This window comes from Loxodonta africana, chromosome 10 (assembly GCF_030014295.1).
Source record: "Loxodonta africana isolate mLoxAfr1 chromosome 10, mLoxAfr1.hap2, whole genome shotgun sequence".
In the NCBI taxonomy this organism is placed as follows: Eukaryota; Metazoa; Chordata; class Mammalia; order Proboscidea; family Elephantidae; genus Loxodonta; species Loxodonta africana.
Window position 1 is genome coordinate 110,419,434 of NC_087351.1, and position 20,051 is coordinate 110,439,484.

A 20,051-nucleotide genomic window follows, 5' to 3' on the forward strand; every position below is an offset into this window, starting at 1 on the left:
TTGTTTGTTCTTCTGGCAGTCCAGGGTATATTCAGTAGTCTTCACTAATACCATAATTCAAAAGCATCAATTCTTCTTTGGTTTTCCCTATTCATTGTCCAGCTTTCACATGAGTACGAGGCGATTGAAAATATCATGGCTCGGGTCAGGTGCACCTTAGTCCTCAAAGTGGCATCTTTGCTTTTTAACACTGTAAAGAGGCCTTTTGCAGCAGGTTTGCCCGATGCCATACATCATTTGATTTCTTGATTGCTGCTTCCGTGGGCATTGATTATGGATCCAAGTAAAATGAAATCTTTGACAACTTCAGTCTTTTCTCCATTTATCATGATGTTGCTTATTGGTCCAGTTGTGAGGATTTTTGTTTTCTTTATGTTGAGATGTGATCCATACCAAAGGCTGTAGTCTTTGATCTTCATCAGTAAGTGCTTTAAGTCCTCTCCACTTTCAGCAAGCAAAGTTGTGTCATCTGCATAATGCAAGTTGTTAACGAGTCTTCCTCCAGTCCTGATGCCTCGTTTTTCTTCGTATAGTCCAGCTTCTCAGATTATTTGTTCAGTATACAGATTGAATAAATTTGGTGAAAGGCTACAACCCTGACAGATACCTTTCCTTATTTTAAACCACCTTAACTAAAAAAAAAAGCAACCTTAATTCCCTCTACAACCTTAGGTTCTTCTGCTATGCAATCTAACCTATTAACAGGTTCCAGCATTAGGACTGGAACATTGTTGGGGAGCCCTTGTTCTCTCCACACAGTGTATATACTTTTTAGTTACAAATGTTAGGGTACTTTAGACACTGTTCTTTACCTTGTTTTTTCCATTTAATAATACACTTTGAAAGATTGTTCCCTTATTCTTCTTTATCTACTATATAATATCTCTTTGCATGGCTTTTTTCGTAATTTATTTAACCATTTTTAGGATGTTTCTTGAGGTACTAGAATTTAAAATTTTTGTGAAGTCAAATATATCGGTCTTTACTGTGTGACTCCTTTTTCAAATGATTTATTGTGGTAGAATGTATATAATAAAACATTATCTGTTTCAGCCATTTTTGTGTGTACAAGTCAGTGACATTAATTACGTTCTTCGTGTTGTACAGCCATCATCAGTATTCGTTTCTAAATTTTCTACCACCCTTAACGGAAGTTCAGGGTCTCCTGAGCAGTGATTCTCCCTTCCCCCGCCCCTCTTGCCTGCCCTGGTAATTACTGATAAATTTAGGCTTATTAATGAAACTTGAACTTGTAGTACACTTTTATACACTTGTCTGTTCTACATATTTTATATGAGTGGAATCATACAATGTTTTTCCTTCTGTGATGGACTTATTTTGCTCGGCATGATGTTTTCAGCGTTCATCCATGTTGTAGCGTGTATCAGAGCGTTATTTCTCTTTATGGCCGCGTAATATGCCATTGTATGTGTGTACCTCATTTTGTTGATGCATTCATCTGTTCATGGACATTTAGGCTGTTTCCACCTTTTGGCTATTGTGAATAATACTATGAACTTTGACGTATAACCCATATCTGTTTACCTTCCTGCTTTCATGTCTTTTGGGTATATATCTAGGAGTGGAATTGCTCGGTCACATGGTAATTCTGTGTTTTAACTTTTTGAGGCACTGCCAAACTGTTTTCTATAGTAGCTACATGGTTTTACAGCCCCACCAGTAATGGATGAGGGTTCCAATTTCTCCACATCATCACCTACACTTACTGTTTTCTGTTTTCCTGATTAGTCATCCTAGTGGGAGTGAGGTGATATCTCATTGTGGTTTTGATTTGCATTTCCCAAATGACTTTGAGCATCTTCATGTTCTTATTGGCCATTTGTGTATTTTCTTTGGTGAAATGTTTATTCAGGTCCTTAGCTAATAGTTTGATTGGGTTGTTTGTCTTTTTATTTTTGAGTTGTAGGGTTTTTTTTTTTTTTTTTAATTCTGGATATTCAACCCATATCAGTATATGGTTCCTAAATATTTTCTCCCTTTCTGTAGATTGTCTCTTCACGTTGTTGATAAAGTTCTTTGTTGCACAAAAGGTTTTAATTTGGATGAAGTCCGATTTATCTGTCTTGTCTTTTGTTTGCTTGTCTTTTGGTGTCATATCAAAGAATCCATGTGTTGAAAACTAGGTCTTGAAGCATTATGCCTATGTTTTGTTCTAAAAAGTTTTATGATTTTAGTTCTTACAATTAGGCCCTTGATCCTTTTTTTTTTTTTTTCTGAGTTAGTTTTCGTGTATGATATGAGGTGTGGGTTCAGTGTCCTTCTTTTGCATGTGGGGAAATCCAGTAGGCCCAGCACCATTTATTGAAGAGACTCTTCTTTCCCATTGAATGGACTGAGCACCCTGGTGGAAAATCAATTGACCGCAGTGCAAGTTTATTTCCAGACTCTCAATTCTATTCCATTGATCTATGTGTTCTATCATTATACCAGTACCAGACTGTTTTGAAACACTGTAGCTTCATAACACATTTTAAAATTGGGAAGTGTGAGGAGTCTTCCTACTTTGCTCTTCTTTTTCAAGGTTACTTGGGCTGTTCAAGGTCCCTTGCAATTTCATATAAATTTGAGGATTGGCTTTTTCATTTCTACAAAGAAGGCTGCAAGAATTTTGATATGAATTGTGTTGAATCCATAGATCGTTTTGGTTAGTACTGACATCTTAACAATATTAAGTCTTGTAATCCATGCACACAAAATGTCTATTTAGGTCATCTTTAGTTTCTTCCAATAATGTTTTATAGTTTTTAGTGTACAAGTCACCTCTCTGATTTATTACTAGGTATTTTTTTCTTTTAGTTGCTATTGTAAATGGAATTATCTTCTTAATTTCCTTTTCAGGTTGCTCATTGCTGTTATATAGAGACCCAACTGAGTTTTCTGTGTTGATCTATCCAGTCCTCTACTGGTAGGCATTTGGGTTACCAGTTTTTCTCTCTTAAATAATTTACACTGAACATCCTCATACATATACATTTGAGAAAGTATTTTTTACAGGATAAATTCCAGAATTGGGATTGCTAGGTCAAAGGGTAGGCATGTTTTAAAGATTTAATAGGTATTATCAAATTGCCCCCCAAAAAGGCTATACCAATTTATACTTTCAGCAAGTAGAATAGTGAGTGGGAATGTGTAGGAGTGTTTTAAAGCTTATCTTAAACATGATATTTCACCTGGAAATACTTCAGTGTATCTTGGTAACAGATAAGAACTTCAAAAAAAAAAAAATTTTTTTTTTTTAATATAACCATGGTAACTTCTAAAAAATTAGTACCTTTTTACTGTTGGCTAATTCACATAAGAATTCATACTAGGTGCTGACAATGTGCCATCCGTACAGGGAGTGTTGGGAGAATGTCCTGCTGTGGGGCCAGGTGGCTTTGAGGCCTGCTTTCTTCTGGTCAGATTTGGGGTCCAAAGGTGAAGAGGGGCTGTTTTAGTCCAGGCTTGCTTCTGTAGCAGTGCAGCAGAAATTTAATAGGTGTCTGATCTTTTGCCTTTAGTCAGTCCCAGGTGCTAATCACTGCACTCAGGTTCATTTCTAGACATGGTCTCAGGCCTGCCTTTTTTTCTTGTGGCCTTGCTCTTGTGCTTCCCTGTCTCCACTTGCAAGGTGCTTCCTTGAGGCTCTGAAACTAATGACTGGTGGGAATGTGTCCGTCCCCATGGGATCTTTGCTGCCGGGCTGCACTTTGTCCCATAGGCTGTTTCTGCCCAGGTTTTTTACAGTCTTATTCTTCTGTTAAGGAGCCCTGGTGGTGCAATGGCTACGTACTCACCTGCTAACCAAAAGGTTGGTGGTTCAAACCTACCAGTGACTCCATAGGAGAAAATGACCTAGTGATCTCCTCCCATAAAGATTTCAGCCTAGGAAACCCTATGGGACCCTGTTTTGTCCTGCAGGGTCACTATGAGTTGGAATTGACTTGACAGCATGCAACAACATCCTTCTGTTATTTGGGCTACAGAAGCTTTTCCAACCTAATGAGATGTTTGCTCACTGGGCTTCCCTCATTCCTTTCCAGTTCTGCATGAAAATCAGCAATTCTCACCTGACCTTATCTTCTTGAAATATCTTGCTAAAGGCAGTCAGTTGTAATCAACTCACTCCGTCACTTAGGTTTTTGTTAACAGCAGCACCCTTCTTCAGGGTACTCATTTCTGTATCAGTTGAGAGTCTGTCAGGAAAACACAAACTGAGTATTTCAAACAGGAAGGGATTTAACATACGGAATTAGAGGCTTACAGAATTGTTATTGGTGTTGGGGTGGTCGTGGTGGCAGTGGCAGAGCCAGGGAAAGCTACCAACAGCTTTCAGAAAAATCAGGAAATAAAAGAATTCCAGGAACTGCCGCAGATGACCTGGGCTGTCAGTAATACCAGAGGGTGATTTTCAGGATCTGCCAAATGCCAAGCCCAGCTCCTGCCCACGAAGCCCTGGCCTCTGCACTCTTCTGGTTCCCCAAGCTGGTGGGGGTAGCTGTGCCTCTCGCTGCAGGCTGGGACTCTGGGCAATGTGGTTCCCAGACTTTTTGCCTGGGTATACGAGGAAGCACATAGACTAGGAGGAAGTGGGACTTTGTTGCCAACATATAGTCCAGCACTTCAGCTTTTCCTAAAATGAGGGGAACACTAAACTTTAGGGAAAATAGGAGAAATAAATCTTAATGTACAGGCAGCCCTTAACTTACAATGGGTTCCTTTCTAGTGTAAGACAAATATATATATTTTTTAGTTTTGATTATTATTGCCTTTTGTTACCAGTATCACTATAAATCCAATCTTTGAACATCTGTGAGTGCACATCTGAGAATGATAACATCAGCAAATTACAGCTGCAACACTGTATGTAGTACATTTACTAACGATAAGATGTACCAAAAAAAAAGACAGCTAGCTGTAAGCGCGATTAGTCATAACTCGAATATGCTGTAAGTCGGAGACTACCTGTATTGCTGTTAAATTATCTTACAGATAAAAAGATTTTTTTTCTTAGAGTACCAAGTCTGTGCATAAATAACATTTTATTATATGATTATTTTTGTTTATAGACTATAAAACTATTGGCAAAATAGGAGAGGGAACGTTTTCTGAAGTTATGAAGATGCAGAGCCTGAGAGATGGAAACTACTATGCGTGTAAACAAATGAAGCAGCACTTTGAAAGGTAGGTGGCCAGAGGCAGCTTCAGACTGAGCAGAGACACCGCTCCACATCAGGGCTCAGACTGTCTCAGTGGGAAAATGCCGTTCACTTACTAATGACAAGATGTGGTCAGATTTCCTTGGGCAATGAGAATTATGGGCTAATGTTATATTTACCATACTGGAGTTTACTCCTGCCCAGGTTTACTGTAATATCAATGATTAATGGTCACAAAAAATGTAAATTGTAAAAGTATGCCTCACTTTAAACAGTCTTCATGTTCCTAAAAGTTGTGTGTGTGTGTGTGTGTTGGGTTTTTGTATGTGAGACTCTAGTCTAAATGTATTCAAGGTCCTTGCAATCGAAAGGAACCCCACTGGGAAACATTTAATATTTTAATATATTGAACAGTAATTTCCAGGTAGGACTGAGAACACTTACTCCCTGGGAATGCTTAGCTGCTGGTTGTGGAGGAGCACTGTGGTTCTTGCTTGCTCCCCTGGAGGGCTGCCGTGACCCTTCCCTTCAGAGTCTCTCCTGAAGTCGGGCTTTGTCTGCTTCTTACATACAGCGCACTAACGAGTCCTCAGCTGTGGTTGGGGAACTCCATCAGAATAGTGAAGTAAATGCTAGCATCATTATAGCTGTTAAACTTTTCAATAAAGAGGACAAAGCTCAGCTTTTTCTTTTTTTTAATTATTATTAATATCAAAGGAGTTAAAACTTCTCAATGTCTAAAGCAATATTAAAAAAAATAGTAATTCCTCCACATTAATGTGAAGCCAGTGTTTTGGGGTATAAACCTTGATTTCAAACTCTTAGTAAGAAAATTGTTTCTCAGATCAGAAAACTAGTATAGAAGAGTTAATCACATCAAAGTGTATATGTAACAACGTTTTTTTTTATATGCTGTCTAGTTGGTTCTGACTCAGTGACCCCATGCACAGCAGAGTAGAACACTGCCCGATACTGTGTTGTCCTCACTATCATCGTTACGTTTGAGCCCGTTGTTCCAGCCGCTTTGTCAGTCCGTCTCATTGAGGGCCTTCCTCTTTTTCGCTGACCCTCTACTCTGCCAAGTATGATGTCTTTCTCCAGGAACTGGTCCCTCCTGATAACATGTCCAAAGCATGTGAGACATAGTCTTGTCATCCTCCCTGCTGAGAAGCATTCTGGCTGTACTTCTTCCAAGACAGATTTGTTTGTTCTTCTAGCAGCCTGTGGCGTAGTCAGTATTCTTCACCATCACCATAGTTCAAAGGCGTCAGTTCTTCTCTGGTCTTCCTTATTCATTGTGCAGCTTTCGCATGTATATGAGGCGATTGAAGATAAATACCATGGCTTGGGTCAGGCACACTTTAGTCCTTAAAGTAAAATTTTTGCTTGTTAACACTTTAAAGAGGTCTTTTGTAGCAGATTTTTCCGATGCAATACATTCTTTGATTTCTTGACTGCTCTTTCCGTGGGCGTTGATTGTAGATCTAAGTAAAATGAAATCCTTCACAGCTTTAGTCTTTCCTCTGTTTATCATGATGTTGCTCATTGGTCCAGTTGTGAGGATTTTTGTTTTCTTAATGTTGAGGTGTAATCCATATGGAAGGCTGTAGTCTTTGATCTTCATCAGTAAGTGCTTCAAGTCCTCTTCACTTTCAACAAGCAAGGTTGTGCTAATCTGCACGTCACAGGTTGTTAATGAGGCTTCCTCCAATCCTGATGTCCCGTTCTTCTTCATATAGTCCAGCTTCTCAGGTTATTTGCTCAGCAGACAGATTGAATCAGTATGTGAGGACAGTAACAACCGTAATTTCATCCTTATGACATTCCAGTGAGGAGACTTGAGGAGACTGAGGCTTAGAGACATGAACTAACTTGACTAATGTCACGCTAGGACAGTAGGTGGCAGAGCCAGATTGAATCTAGATTTCACCAAGGCAAAGTCCCTGTTCTTCACTGCCCAGAGCACGTGACACTAAGGAATCTGAAATTACTGGATTTTCTGCTTTTCCTCTGTGTATTTTGTATTCCCTTTATCTTTTCCTGCCACTCCATCTTTACCTGTAAACCAATCGTAAGAGACTTTGATGCCCAGTGTACTGATGACCCTGTATCTAAAGAGCAAACTTCGGAAACCTCTGAAAAGTCCATCCCAAACCCCAAGTAGCCAGTAAAGGGCTTAGAGCAGCAGGGGCAATGCATCTGCCCCTCAGGAGGGGCCGGAATCCTTGTCAGGCTCCCGCTAAGTTGATTCAGGGGAAGACACACTTACAGACAGTGGAAGGACCTGCCAGCTGTTATCTTAGTGAAGAAGGAAAAGACAGAAAAAGCAGACAGTGTGGGGCTCTGCACTAGATAAATCGCCTCAGACTTGCGGGGCTCCTGAGGTTACTGCTGCAGAGTAGTGCTGCCCCACCCCTCTGTGGGACCAGTCAGGAAGGAGAGGTTAGACTATTCACAGTGCGCTTGCAGGGTGTAGAGATTTCTAGAACACATTTCAGAAAGGTTTTCATAAAAAGATTAGCATGTTTCAGGTGGCAGTTCTTTGAAGGGGGGTACTTAATTTATCTAGAGAAGTTCCTTTGTGGAACCCCTGGTCCTTCCTGGAGAATGTGGTATTGCTTAAGGGCGTGGGTTTCCTGGAGGAGAAGCACATCCCAGATCCAGCACTGCCAGCTTCCCGACATGTTGAAAGTGCCCGTCCACCTGAGCTGTGGCTGCTCCTCAGGAGGTGCCTGTGAGGATGGAAGAGGGTGCTGAACTTGAGGGGGCTGTCAAGGGGTGGGCACACAGGAAAGGGCCAGTAGGTGGTAGTCTTCATTACTGCGTGTGTCATGTGCTGTACTCAAGAAACAGTTTAGGTTCTTTGCCCTTCACTTTGAAAGTGTTGATTAGAACACATAGTTTTCTTGTAAAAATCCATAATAAGTAAAAGTTTTTTAATAAAATACAACTGAATCGGTGTTGTCATTATTATTTTTTTTTAAATTTCATTTGTGTATGGGGAGGATTCTTGGCAGGCCTTCGTGTTCATTCCTCCTTTATTTTCTGGAAAAGTTCGTTTATGAGGATTCTTTCCTTAAATGTTTGAAATCATCACCAGTGAAACCATCTGAGCCTGGCATTGTCTTTGTGGGGAGGTTCCCCCCGTGGTGTTTATTACACCGTCATTCACAGTAGTAAACAGCTGTAAACAAAGTAAAAAAGTGGAATGGGTGACATTCCTACGGTACATCCATACCACGGGGTGGCAAAGAATCAAATAAGGAAAAAAAACCCAAACCCACTGCCATCGAGTCATTTCCGACTCAGCAACCCCATAGGTTTCCTAGGCTATAAATCTTTGTGGACGCAGACTGCCACATCTTTCTCCCACGATTTTGGTTTCTGTTTGACTCTACTTTTTCTCGTGGACTCATCTTACCCTATTTTCTTGAGGCCGAGTCTAGTTTTTAAATGAATAGGATTTGTGCTTTCAGATTCAAAAACCATTTATTAAACTTATTATATACAGTGTTAAGCATATATTAAACCAAAAAAAGCCAAACTGTTGCCATCATGTTGAGTCAGAACTAACCCATAGGGTTTCCAAGGCTGTAAAATTTTACAGAAGCAGACTGCCACATCTTTCTCCCATGGAGCAGCTGGTGGGTTCGAACCACTGACCTTTTGGTTAGCAGCAGAGTGCTTAACCACTGTGCCACCAGGGCTCCATTTTATTATTATGACTTATTATAAAAAGTGCTTGACATATATTAAAAGAAAAAACCAAACCCGTTGCTGTTGAGTTGATTCTGACTCATAGCGACCATTAACCACCCAGAATTAGGTACTAGTAAATGTTACTTTCTTCTTTCACCTTAATTGAAGACTTTTCTTTCTGTAGATTAGATTAGTTAAATTTATTTCCCCTATAACACTTCCCTATAATCATGATAAATGGAGAAAAAATTGAAGTTGTCAAGGATTTCATTTTACTTGGATCCACAATCAACACTCATGGAAGCAGCAGTCAAGAAATCAAAAGATGCATTGCATTGGGCAAATCTGCTGCAAAGGACCTCTTTCTTTAAAGTGTTGAAAAGCAAAGATGTTGCCTTGAAGACTAAGATGAGCCTGACTCAAGCCGTGATATTTTCAATTGCATCATACGCATGTGAAAGCTGGACAATGAATAAGGAAGACTGAAAAAGAACTGACGCCTTTGAATTGTGGTGTTGGCGAAGAATATCGAATATACCGTGTACTGCCAAAAGAACGAACAAATCTGTCTTGGAAGAAGTATACCCAGAATGCTCCTTAGAAGCAGGGATGGTGAGACTGCATCTTACATGCTTTGGACATGTTGTCAGGAGGGGTCAGTCCCAGGAGAAGGACATCATGCTGGGTAGAGTAGAGGGTCAGAGAAAAAGAGGAAGACCCTCAATGAGGTGGATTGGCACAGTGGGTGCAGCAATGGGCTCGAGCATAACAATGATTGTAAGGATGGCACAGGACCAGGCAACGTTTTGTTCTGTTGTGCATAGGGTTGCTGTGAGTCTGAACCGACTCGACGGCATCTAACAGTAACAACATAATTCTTCCAGTAAAATGAAGCTTTGGCATTTCAAATTTATTTTTTATTTCATAGATGCTTAGACCTGGTAATTATAATTTTTTTTCCAGTTGTAGGGAAGTTCCATTTATGTTAGATACCCTCTGGGTTTTTTCCAAAGCAACGACTACCTACGTTCTTTTATAGTCAACTCTGTGACATTTTCTGTTTCCACCAGGACAGTAAAAAAATGCCCCAAATGTCATCTGACCACAAAATCCAAAGCAACCCTAGTCAGAGAAAAGGGTTGGTTCTAATACTTTGAGATCATTTTCTTTGATGATTTTTACAAGAAGGGACAGCTCATTTGAATTTTATTGAGCACTGCTGTTTGAACAAAGGCTAGCAATACCCAGATGAATGTACCTTTCTCGGTGTCTGTCTCAGTTCACTGCTTCTGAGCGAATGCCTGCAGAGGCATAAAGGAGTTCTCTCTGCAATAAGCAAAATAGGTTTGGGGCTGTGATGACTGGTTTTCACATTGCAGATGAGAAGAGTAGGTATTTGTCTAAGTGGCGTGGCTCTTTGATTACCAACTTCCAAAAACCAATTTTCTCAGATAGGGTGTTCAAATATTAGAACTACTGCTGACTCCAATTAGTTTCTTGCTCTTTCCACCTAAAGTAGGATTTCTCCACCTCAGCACTCCTGACGTTTTGGACAAGATAATTTTTTCTCATGAGGGGCTGTCCTGTGCATCCCTGGCCTCTACCCACTAGATACCACTATCACCCCTCCCCAACTGTGACAAACAAAAATGTCTCCAGACATTGCCAGATGTCCCCTGGGGGGCAAAATCTCTCTGAGTTGCGAACCACTGACCTGCACTATGCCACAGGAGATAGGCAACCTGGCGCCAGGTGGCGCAGTAGGGTTCTCCCACCTTGTAGTCCTGAGTCAGGGACCCCTCACGGTGTGGGCCCCAGGAAGAGGCTTTGTGGCCTTTGCCCAGGATAGACCCCTGGGAAGCAAATCAAAAATGCTCTACAACTAGTTGCGTAGATGCCCCAAAGGAATATTTTGTGTGAACTTTTTTCTTCTTTGTGCTTTACTGGTATCTTTATTCACTTCCCTGTCCCCAGGAAAAAAAGCTGTTTGCTAGCATGTCACTCAGAGGATGGTCAGGAGCAGTGTGTTCTCTGGAACCCTAGTTCTGTGGGATGGTAAATAGATAGTATATAAGGAAAGGATACCTGGGGCCAAAAACTTTTGGGGGAGGTGTTGGTTTAAACAGGTGAACTGCTTTCTTCAGTTTGTAGGACTTTAGTGCCTTTAACTTCTACCCTAAATTGTGACTTTCCAAGAGGGGCAGGAGTGGGCATACTTCTCAAGCTTCTTGAAGGTGATGTTTCCTCACAAAGTGTTTGTTTTCCAGAGAACTCATGTCCTGTGGGGCATATTTTGGGAAGTACTGTTCTAGAGGCGTTTAGGGGAGGTGCTGATTCTGTGGGGCCAGGGTGCTGGTGAGGAGCAAGTGGTGGGATAGTTACTAAGCTGAGGGGGTATGAGAAGACCCTGTACGAAGTAGAGGAGATCAAGCTCTGGTCTCTTACACACCGTATGGCCATGAGGGCTACTGGCATTGGGAACACTCACATTCTGGTTGGTAAATGAGTGCTGCACCCTTGCTGCCTGCCCTCCTCTACCCCACTGCCTGGTCCCTCACCCAGGGCTCCCCAGATCCCCCTGCTGTCCAGCAACTAAAGGGTTAGAGCCTGGATCAGCAAGGGCCATTAGTACCCTGCTTTAGCACTGGGCTGTGTCTTTTCTGATGGCTGTTGACCATGGGGTGCAAGTTGTTAACATTTTGAATATCATCCTGGCTGTGAGGGAGAAAATTGGGTTAAGTAATGAAAAGCGATCTTAATTTTTTTTAGTCAGAAAGTGTTATCTTCAGGCCATTCTATATTCAGGCTTTTCTTATATATTAGGTTCCCATTTACTGGTTAGCTTGAGAAAGACTAATTAGCGAGACTGATTTAAAACAACAATAATATATCATTGGGCATAACTACTCTCTGAGTAACCAAACAAAATGTTATATATATAATAAAATCAGTAGAAAAGAGTTTTTCCAGCTCAAAGAAAGAAGCATATTTCTATAATTAGCTGCTTTCATAGCCTCCAAGATGTAGGTTCCTGGTGATTTAGTCATTCCATTGGGGAGAGTCCACTGGCACACCCCAGGGGGAGGCCATATCTTGACAGGAGTCTGTCTAGGTGGGGAAGCAGCCAGCCTCAGGCCGTGGCCTCTGCAGCACTTGTAGTTGGCGTGGTTGTGGATGTGAAAACAGTATCAGGCAGCCTGCGGTACGGGCACACCTGCTGAGAGGACACCTGTCACCAGGTGAAGGAAATAGAATGTATAGCTTCATTAAAATAAGGAGGGTGGGTCTGTTCATGGGACTTTGAAATGTGTATTTTCAGATGGCATGTACATTGCTTGGGTGGTTAGTTTCCATAAACTGATCAACAGGAGGTTTTAGTATCTGTTTGTACAGTTGTTAATTGTAAAAGAAATGACCAAGGTATTCTCTTATGAGCTTAGATGAGAAACATTTTAATGTATGTCCAAAGCTGTAAGAACTTTGATTTTATAAGATAATGCGGAAACCACTAGGTTTAACTTCAACTTCTAATGGGAGAAATAAAACCTAATTAACTTACTTGAAAAATGTGTGATTTTTTTCGATCATGATCATGGCTAATAAATAATGATTTGATAACCCTAACCTTAAAGTGACCTAAATCGTAAATTAGTTATTTATTTTTACCTACAAAATAGTATTGAGCAAGTCAACAATCTACGGGAAATACAAGCACTGAGGCGCCTGAACCCACATCCAAATATCCTTACGTTGCATGAAGTTATTTTGTAAGTACATGTGGGGCTTTAAAGATTATCTGCATTTGATGATAATGATTGTATCTCTTTTTAAGAAAGAAAACCTTGGTATCAAGCCAAACCCAAACCATTGCCGTCGAATTGATTCTGACTCACGTGACCATATAGGACAGAGTAGAGCTGCTCCATAGGGTTCCCAAGCTGTAATCTTTACAAGAGCAGACTGCCACATCTTTCTCCCAAGGAGCAGCTGGTGGGTTCGAACCACCCACCTTTTGGTTAGCAGCCAAGCACCTTAATCACTGTGCCACCAGCTCTCTTTGAAAACCGTGTGGACATTTTAAATATTTGCTTTGTAGCTCAGAGAGGAATACTTTTCATTTTAAGTTACATTTTTGTCTGATTCCTGATGTGGAAATCAGTGCCTTGGTTTAGGTGGTTCTGTAGCATGAACACACACGTGGCTCACCTGGTTTCTCCCCTGTGCTCAGTTATGTCTTGGTGGATGAAGACTGGTGAGTCCCAAGGCCTTCAGTGTGAGTCTGACTTAGTAGGGGAAGCACTGATGGGAGATTTTTTCAAGGATTGTCTCTTTTCATCCCCACCAGTCTCCGCCAGGTCTGCACAGTCTCCTGTAGACTTTCTTACTATAATTTGTATAGTTTTCATTTCTGTTCTGGTTATAAGATGGTTTCCATAAGGCTTACCTACCACCTGAGAAGACAGAGCCCAGCCTCTCCAGCAGTGCCTGCCTGGCTCTAGGACGCTCCTCCTGACAGCCCACACTGCACTCTGGACCCAAAGTAGGATTGCAGAGGCCATGGCCCTGGGGGCCTCCTTCCTGTGGGCCAGGGCGGCCTGATGCCCTGATGTAGAAGCCTTGCTGCAGCTCCTGAGGGAGCCTAGCCTGTAAAACCAGCAAAGGAAGTCTGGTCTCTGACAAATTAAAGTGCAGGGAGATTTTAATCAAAGGACTGAACATTTCAAAACTCCAAATGAAATGTCTGGCCATAGCTATATGACATTCTGGCCAGCAGTATTCTTAGAATTCATCTCAGGGGGCTATAGTTTGTGTACAGTAATGACAAGGATGCTGCATGCGTGTCTCACAGGGGTCTCCTAACAACCTGAAAGACAGCAGGACCCCGCAGCTCTGGAAGGCTCCCAGAGCAGGGTCCTGGGGAGACACGGGCTCCCCTACTCAGGTCCGTAGGACTCTCGAAGGTTCCTTTGAACTCATGAGAAGCTGGACATCACACCACTTGGTGGGGCTCCTCTTTGTCTCATTTCTCCCTGACTGGTTTTCACTTCTTACTACCACCATCATATACTGATCCCAATTACATAAGAGTAATTTAATTACCCAGAGAATGAATTAATTTTTTTTTATTGTTTTGCTTAGCCAACTCTTCAACCTAATTTCTCCTTTCTGTTGATAGTTTTATGTTTTCAAAATGCATCTCTTAAAAAAATAAAGCTTTTAGAATTTTTGTTTTAAGTAGGGTTTTACTATTATTTTAAATTAATTTTACCTTAAATATTGATTTAAAATCAAAACCTCCACTGTTTTAATCATTATGCTGCTGTCTTTGTCTGATGTGGGAATGCCTTATGTTCACTGAAAATGTTTAGAAATGAATTAAATATTTGATTGTATTTTCTGATTAAGGCAAGAAAAAAATTTTAAACCCTGCTTTTTTCTTCAGTGACAGAAAATCTGGTTCTCTTGCACTAATCTGTGAACTTATGGACATGAATATTTATGAGCTAATACGAGGTACGTAGAATAATTTGAAAGCTAATCTAAGATCCTTTTTTTAAAGCTCGTAGTTCACATATGCTAAGTTTCAGTTCTCAAAATTATTTGTCAGTGTAGGGTAGATATGTAAGTGTGTAGCCCAGATGACGTTACTCTGGGGAGGTATTTTCTGGCAGTCTCATCTGTTCAGAACATGGCTGGAGCTGAGAAGGGAAGCCACAGGCCTTCACGCAGTCAGTATGAAAGGCCGAGGGAGGTGCTGAGGGCAGCTGTGGGTGTGGGGAGGGGCTGAGGGGGGTGCTGAGGGCAGCTGTGGGTGTGAGAGGCTGAGGGGGGTGCTGAGGGTGGCTGTGGGTGTGTGGATCTGAGGGGGGTGCTGAGGCCAACTGTGGGTGTGAAATGGGCCGAGGGGGACACTGCAGGCAGCCGTGGGTGTGAGAGGCTAGGGGGGCGCTGAAGACAGCCATGGGTATAAGGAGGCTGAGTATGGTGCTGAGGGTGGCTGTGATTGGTGGCTGTCATTACAGAGTACCCACCACAGCTCAGGCCTCCCTCTCCGCAGGCCCCCAGGCATGCCCTTTGCATGCAGGCCCGTCCCACTCTGAGGGCCACACCTCTTCTGGGTTCTACTCTTGCCCACCATTCTATTCTGGGCCTTAAAGCAAGACAGAGTTCCCTCAAAAGTCATTCCTCAGAGAGGGAATCGCCTTATAGCTGAATCCTTTCAAAGTCTCTTGTATTACAGGGTGCTCATTCATTTATTTTGAACAATAAAGCACTGTTTAGGAAAGCAAGCTTGCCTGAAATGACCTTGTCAGAACTGCTCTGGGCTGTATGTAGAGGTAACCTGATGACACAGGGGAGGGGTCAGACATTTGGCCCACATTTAGCAAGTGTCCCTGGGGGCCTGATCTCGAGGTTGCCAGCATTAGGCATCAGGGCAAGGGAACCTTGTAAATACCTCTGAAAAAGCAAAACAGAGTATCATATTTTACAGATCACAGTGTGCCTACGGGACCAATAAAATAAGTCACCCACCCCGGTGTCGTGTGAGTGACTACCTCTGGCTGGGATAGAATTGTGGTGACAGCATCATAGCTGATTTCACAACTGCCATGTTATAGCAAACAGTGTAGGCGGGACTGAAGACGACACCCTGTGGAAATCTGTTTGATTGAGAAGTTATTCTTGTGACACTGAAGACTCTGATGTTGCAAATGCAAATGAAGAGTTCAAATAAAGTTTTTCTGAAGTGGGAGAGTGGAGAAAAAGCTTTATTTCAAAATTAATATATTTTATATGTGATTTAAAATATGTACGCATTAGTAATTAGGAATTCCAGAACACTTAATTGTGCTCATGAGGAACCTGTACTTAGACCAAGAGGCAGTCATTTGAACAGAAAAAGGGGATACTGCGTGGTTTAGAATCAGGAAAGGTGTGCGTCAGGGTTGAATCCTTTCACCATGCCTATTCAATCTGTATGCTGAGCAAATAATCCAAGAAGCTGGACTATATGAAGAATACAGTATCAGGATTGGAGGAAGACTCTTTAACAACCTGTGTTATGCAGATGACACAGTCTTGCTTGCCGAAAGTGAAGAGAGCTTGAAGCACTTACTGATGAAGATCAAAGACCAGAGCCTTCAGAATGGATTGCACCTAAACATAAAGAAAACAAAAATCCTCACAACTGAACCAGTAAGCAACATCATGATAAATTAAGAAAAGATTGAAGTTGTTAAGGCTTTCATTTTACTTGGAACCACAATCAGCACCCATAGAAGCAGCAGTCAAGAAATCAAATGATGGGGGGGACCAAGATGGCAGAGTAGTCAGATGCTTCCGGTGAACCCTCTTACAACAAAGACCTGAAAAAAACAAGTGGAATGATTACATGTATGACAAGTGAGGAGCCCTGAACATGAAAGGCAAATTTAGAAAATGGACTGAGCAGCAGGGGGAGGGAGAGATGGTTCAGAAATGGAGAGGAGTTGCTGGACCTGAATCACTGGGAACCCACAGGCACCATTCCCGGGAGCAGCTGCGGCAGGCTGGTGGTAGCGTTTGCCGTTTGCCCGCAGTTTCCTCAGGGAGAAACAGTCAGCTGCACAGCCTACTCACACCTCCAGAGCCAGAGAAGAATGGCGCTCTTGGCAAAAGCTAAGTACTTGCGTATATTTTACTGTGCCCCCAGCCCTGAAGCCGGCTTCAGTGGCTGTCGATTTGCCTGGGCCTGAGATAGATCCTGATGAGCACTCTGAGCCATTCTCCCAATCTTGGAGAAGGAATAAATTCAAAATTGGGTAAAAGATAATCTGCCAGCTCCACTAACCTGGGGAGCTCAGGACAGAAGTGGCTCCTGTCCAGGCAGAAATGGCTTGTGGACTTTGAATACCGTTCCCCTCTGCGTGGACCTGTGTGGGCCTATTTCAGGAGAATAGGCCCTTGCTGGCAGACTGCAACTGTTTCAGCTGTGTGGTGGAGTGGGTGTTTGCTGTTTGACACTGCTTTGCCTATTAAACAGGGTCCTCACCTACCCACATCAGAGGCCTAAGAACTGGTGGCTCCACTCAGGTCACCCAGCCACCTGTGACAGGGGTCCAAGGATAACTGGTACCTCCCAGTCCTTAGAAACAAAAGCATTGGGTGCCCAAGGTCCGTCTGCAGAACCCACCCACCTGTGCACTTTAGGGAACAGGGATGCAGTTACCTCACAGACACTCGGGATGATTATCAGCCCCCTGCCTTGCTTAGAGCATGACCCCCTGCTGCAGCCAGATACTGGTACCTACACCAATCACCCCTGCCCCTCTAAGACTGTAGGACAGAGCCTGTACCACACACCTGATGACCAACTACCTGGACACCTGAGCTGAATTCATACAAGAAAAGAGGACTGCCTAGGCTCATATACCTGGCAACAGCTCTAGCCATCTGATGACAGGATGTTAGAGCTTCGAAGATGAAAATAATCTAGCTCACTCAAGCAACCTATTTGGACATATCAAAACAAAGCAAGAAGCTAGGATATAGTAAGCAAACATAAACTAATACAATAACCTATAAATGGCACGGAGACAACAGTCAGTATCAAATCATATAAAGAAGCAGACCATGATTGCTTCAACAGTCTCTCAAAACAAAGGATCTTCCGGATGAAGGTGCCTTCCTGGAATTACCGGATGCAGAATACAAAAGACGAATATACTGAACTCTTCAAGACATCAGGAGGGAGATCAGGCAATACACAGAACAAGCCAAAGAACACACAGATAAAGCAGTTGAAGAAATTAAAAAGGTTATTCAAGAACATAATGAAAAATTTAATGAGCTGCAAGGATCCATAGAGAGTCAGCAATCAGAAATTCAGAAGATTAACAATAAAACTACAGAATTAGACGACTCAGTAGAAAGTCAGAGGAGCAGAACTGAGCAAGTGGAAGGCAGAATTGGTGAGATTGAAGATAAAACACTTGGCACCAATATATTTGAAGAAAAATCAGATAAAAGAATTTTAAAAAATGAAGAAACCCTAAGAATCATGTGGGACTCTATCAAGAGAAATAACCTGCGAGTGATTGGAGTACCAGAACAGGGAGGGATAACAAAATACAGAAAGAATTGTTGAAGATTTGTTGACAGAAAACTTCCTTGATATCGTGAAAGATGAGAAGATATCTATCCAAGATGCTCATCGAATTCCACATAAGGTAGATGTTAAAAGAAAGTCACCAAGACATATTATAATCAAACTTGCCAAAACCAAAGATAAAGAGAGAATTTTAAGAGCGCCTAGGGATAAACGAAAAGTCACCTACAAAGGAGAGTCAATAAGAATAAGCTCAGACTACTCAGCAGAGACCATGCAGGCAGGCAGGCAGTGGGATGACTTGTATAAAGCATTGAAGGAAAAAAAAACTGCCAGCCAAGAATCATATATCCAGCAAAACTGTCTTTCAGATGTGAAGGCAAAATTAGGACATTTCCAGATAAACAGAGGAAATCAAATGATGTATTTCCTTGGGCCAATCTGCTGCAAAAGACAAATTTTTAAAGTGTTAAAAAGCAAAGATGTTACTTTAAGGACTAAGATGTGCCTGACCGAAGCCATGGTGTTTTCAGTCACCTCATATGCATGTGAAAGCTGGGCAATGAATAAGGAAGAGCAAAGAAGAATTGATGCCTTTAAATTATGGTGTTGGCAAAGAATATTGAATATACCACGGACTGCCAGAAGAACAAACAAATCTGTCTTAGAAGTACAGCCAGAGTGCTCCTTAGAAGCAAGAATGGTGAGACTTCATCTCATGTACTTTGGACATGTTATCAGAAGAGGTCAGTGAGTTGACTCTAAGATGCTGTCCAGGTTAACTGGCATCCTAGTGTCAGAAATGTTAAAACATGGAAAAAGTGGCTGGCAGTGACTGTAAGATACTAAGTATTGCTGTATGTATCCTGATTTCAGAGTTGTTAACATATGAAAAAAAAAAAATCTTAGAACTGACTCCTAACATTTCATGAGTCCTAACTGCCTGTAGGTATTATTCTTAGCACTTTATATGAATTAACTAATTTTATCCTCACAACAACCCTATCAGGTAGTTATTGTTATTATCCCTGTCATGGATTGAATTGTGTCTCCCAAAATGATCTGTCAACTTGGCTAGGTCATGATTCCCAGTATCGTATGATTGTCTACCATTTTGTCATCTGATGTGATTTCCCTATGTGTTATACATCCTTTCATTATGATGTTAATGAGATGGATTAGTGGCAGGTGTATTGATGAGATCTACAAGATTAGATAGTGTCTTAAACCAATCCATTTTGAGATATAAATTAGAGAAGTGAGCAAAGAGACAGGGGAACCTCATACCAGCAAGAAAGCAGCACCGGGAGCAAAGCATGTCCTTTGGACCCAAGGTTCCTGCACAGAGAAGCTCCTAGACCATGGAAAGATTGATGATAATGACCTTCATCCAGAGTCGACAGAGAGAAGAAAGCCTTCCCCTGGAGCTGACCCCCTGAATTTGGACTTCTAGCCTACTGGACTGTGAGAGAATAAATGTCTGTTTGTTAAAGCCATATGCTTGTGGTATTTCTGTTATAGCAGCACTAGATAACTAAGACAACCCCTATTTGAAAGATGAAAAAATTAAGGCACAAAAACATAAGTAACTTGTCCAGGGTTATATACCTGGTAAGTGGTAGAACTGGGGTTTTAACTCAGGCAGGGTCCAGAGTTCATGTTCTTAACCACCATGCATTCTGCCTTTTAAACCCTTTGTTGGTGGCACTGTTATTATCATCCCTGTTCTATAGATGAGGAAATTGAGACTTGAAGGGTTAAGTAATAATGCAAAGTAGTTGTTAACAAGTGGCAGAGCCAGAATTGAAACTCAAGTCTGACTCTGGAACCTTAACCATTATGCTCTCTGGCCACCCTGGGTCTCTGTTCATGGTCCCAGCACAGTGTTGTAGATGAACAGATACTTTTCATTTGCTCTTGTTGATGCTGATGCTGACTGACCAAACGCTGAATCAGTCACTAAAGCTTTTGTTACTAGAATAACAATTCCTTTGACTTAAATTACCAGTCTTCTAGATAATTAGAATATTGCATAGCACTGTTAAATACTAAATAATGAGACAATAATGAAATAAAGGAATGATCATGCAGTGTTTACAGAGTTA

The 20,051-nt window shown here is 41.7% G+C and overlaps 1 protein-coding gene across 11 annotated transcripts in view; it reads left to right on the plus strand.

Annotated features, from left to right (window-relative positions):
• Nucleotides 1-20,051, plus strand: part of MOK (MOK protein kinase) — a 62,842-nt gene that overhangs the window by 18,837 nt on the left and 23,954 nt on the right. For 5 of the 11 annotated variants that reach the window (XM_064292959.1, XM_064292958.1, XM_064292957.1 and 2 more), the window contains 4 exons: nucleotides 2,860-2,926; nucleotides 5,070-5,184; nucleotides 12,536-12,625; nucleotides 14,302-14,372. In XM_064292959.1, coding sequence (XP_064149029.1) covers nucleotides 5,117-5,184; nucleotides 12,536-12,625; nucleotides 14,302-14,372 — 229 coding nt within the window. In that variant the 5' untranslated portion in view covers nucleotides 2,860-2,926; nucleotides 5,070-5,116. The remainder of the gene's footprint in view (nucleotides 1-2,859; nucleotides 2,927-5,069; nucleotides 5,185-12,535; nucleotides 12,626-14,301; nucleotides 14,373-20,051) is intronic. The other 6 variants (XM_064292961.1, XM_064292955.1, XM_023546550.2 and 3 more) reach the window with 2 other exon arrangements.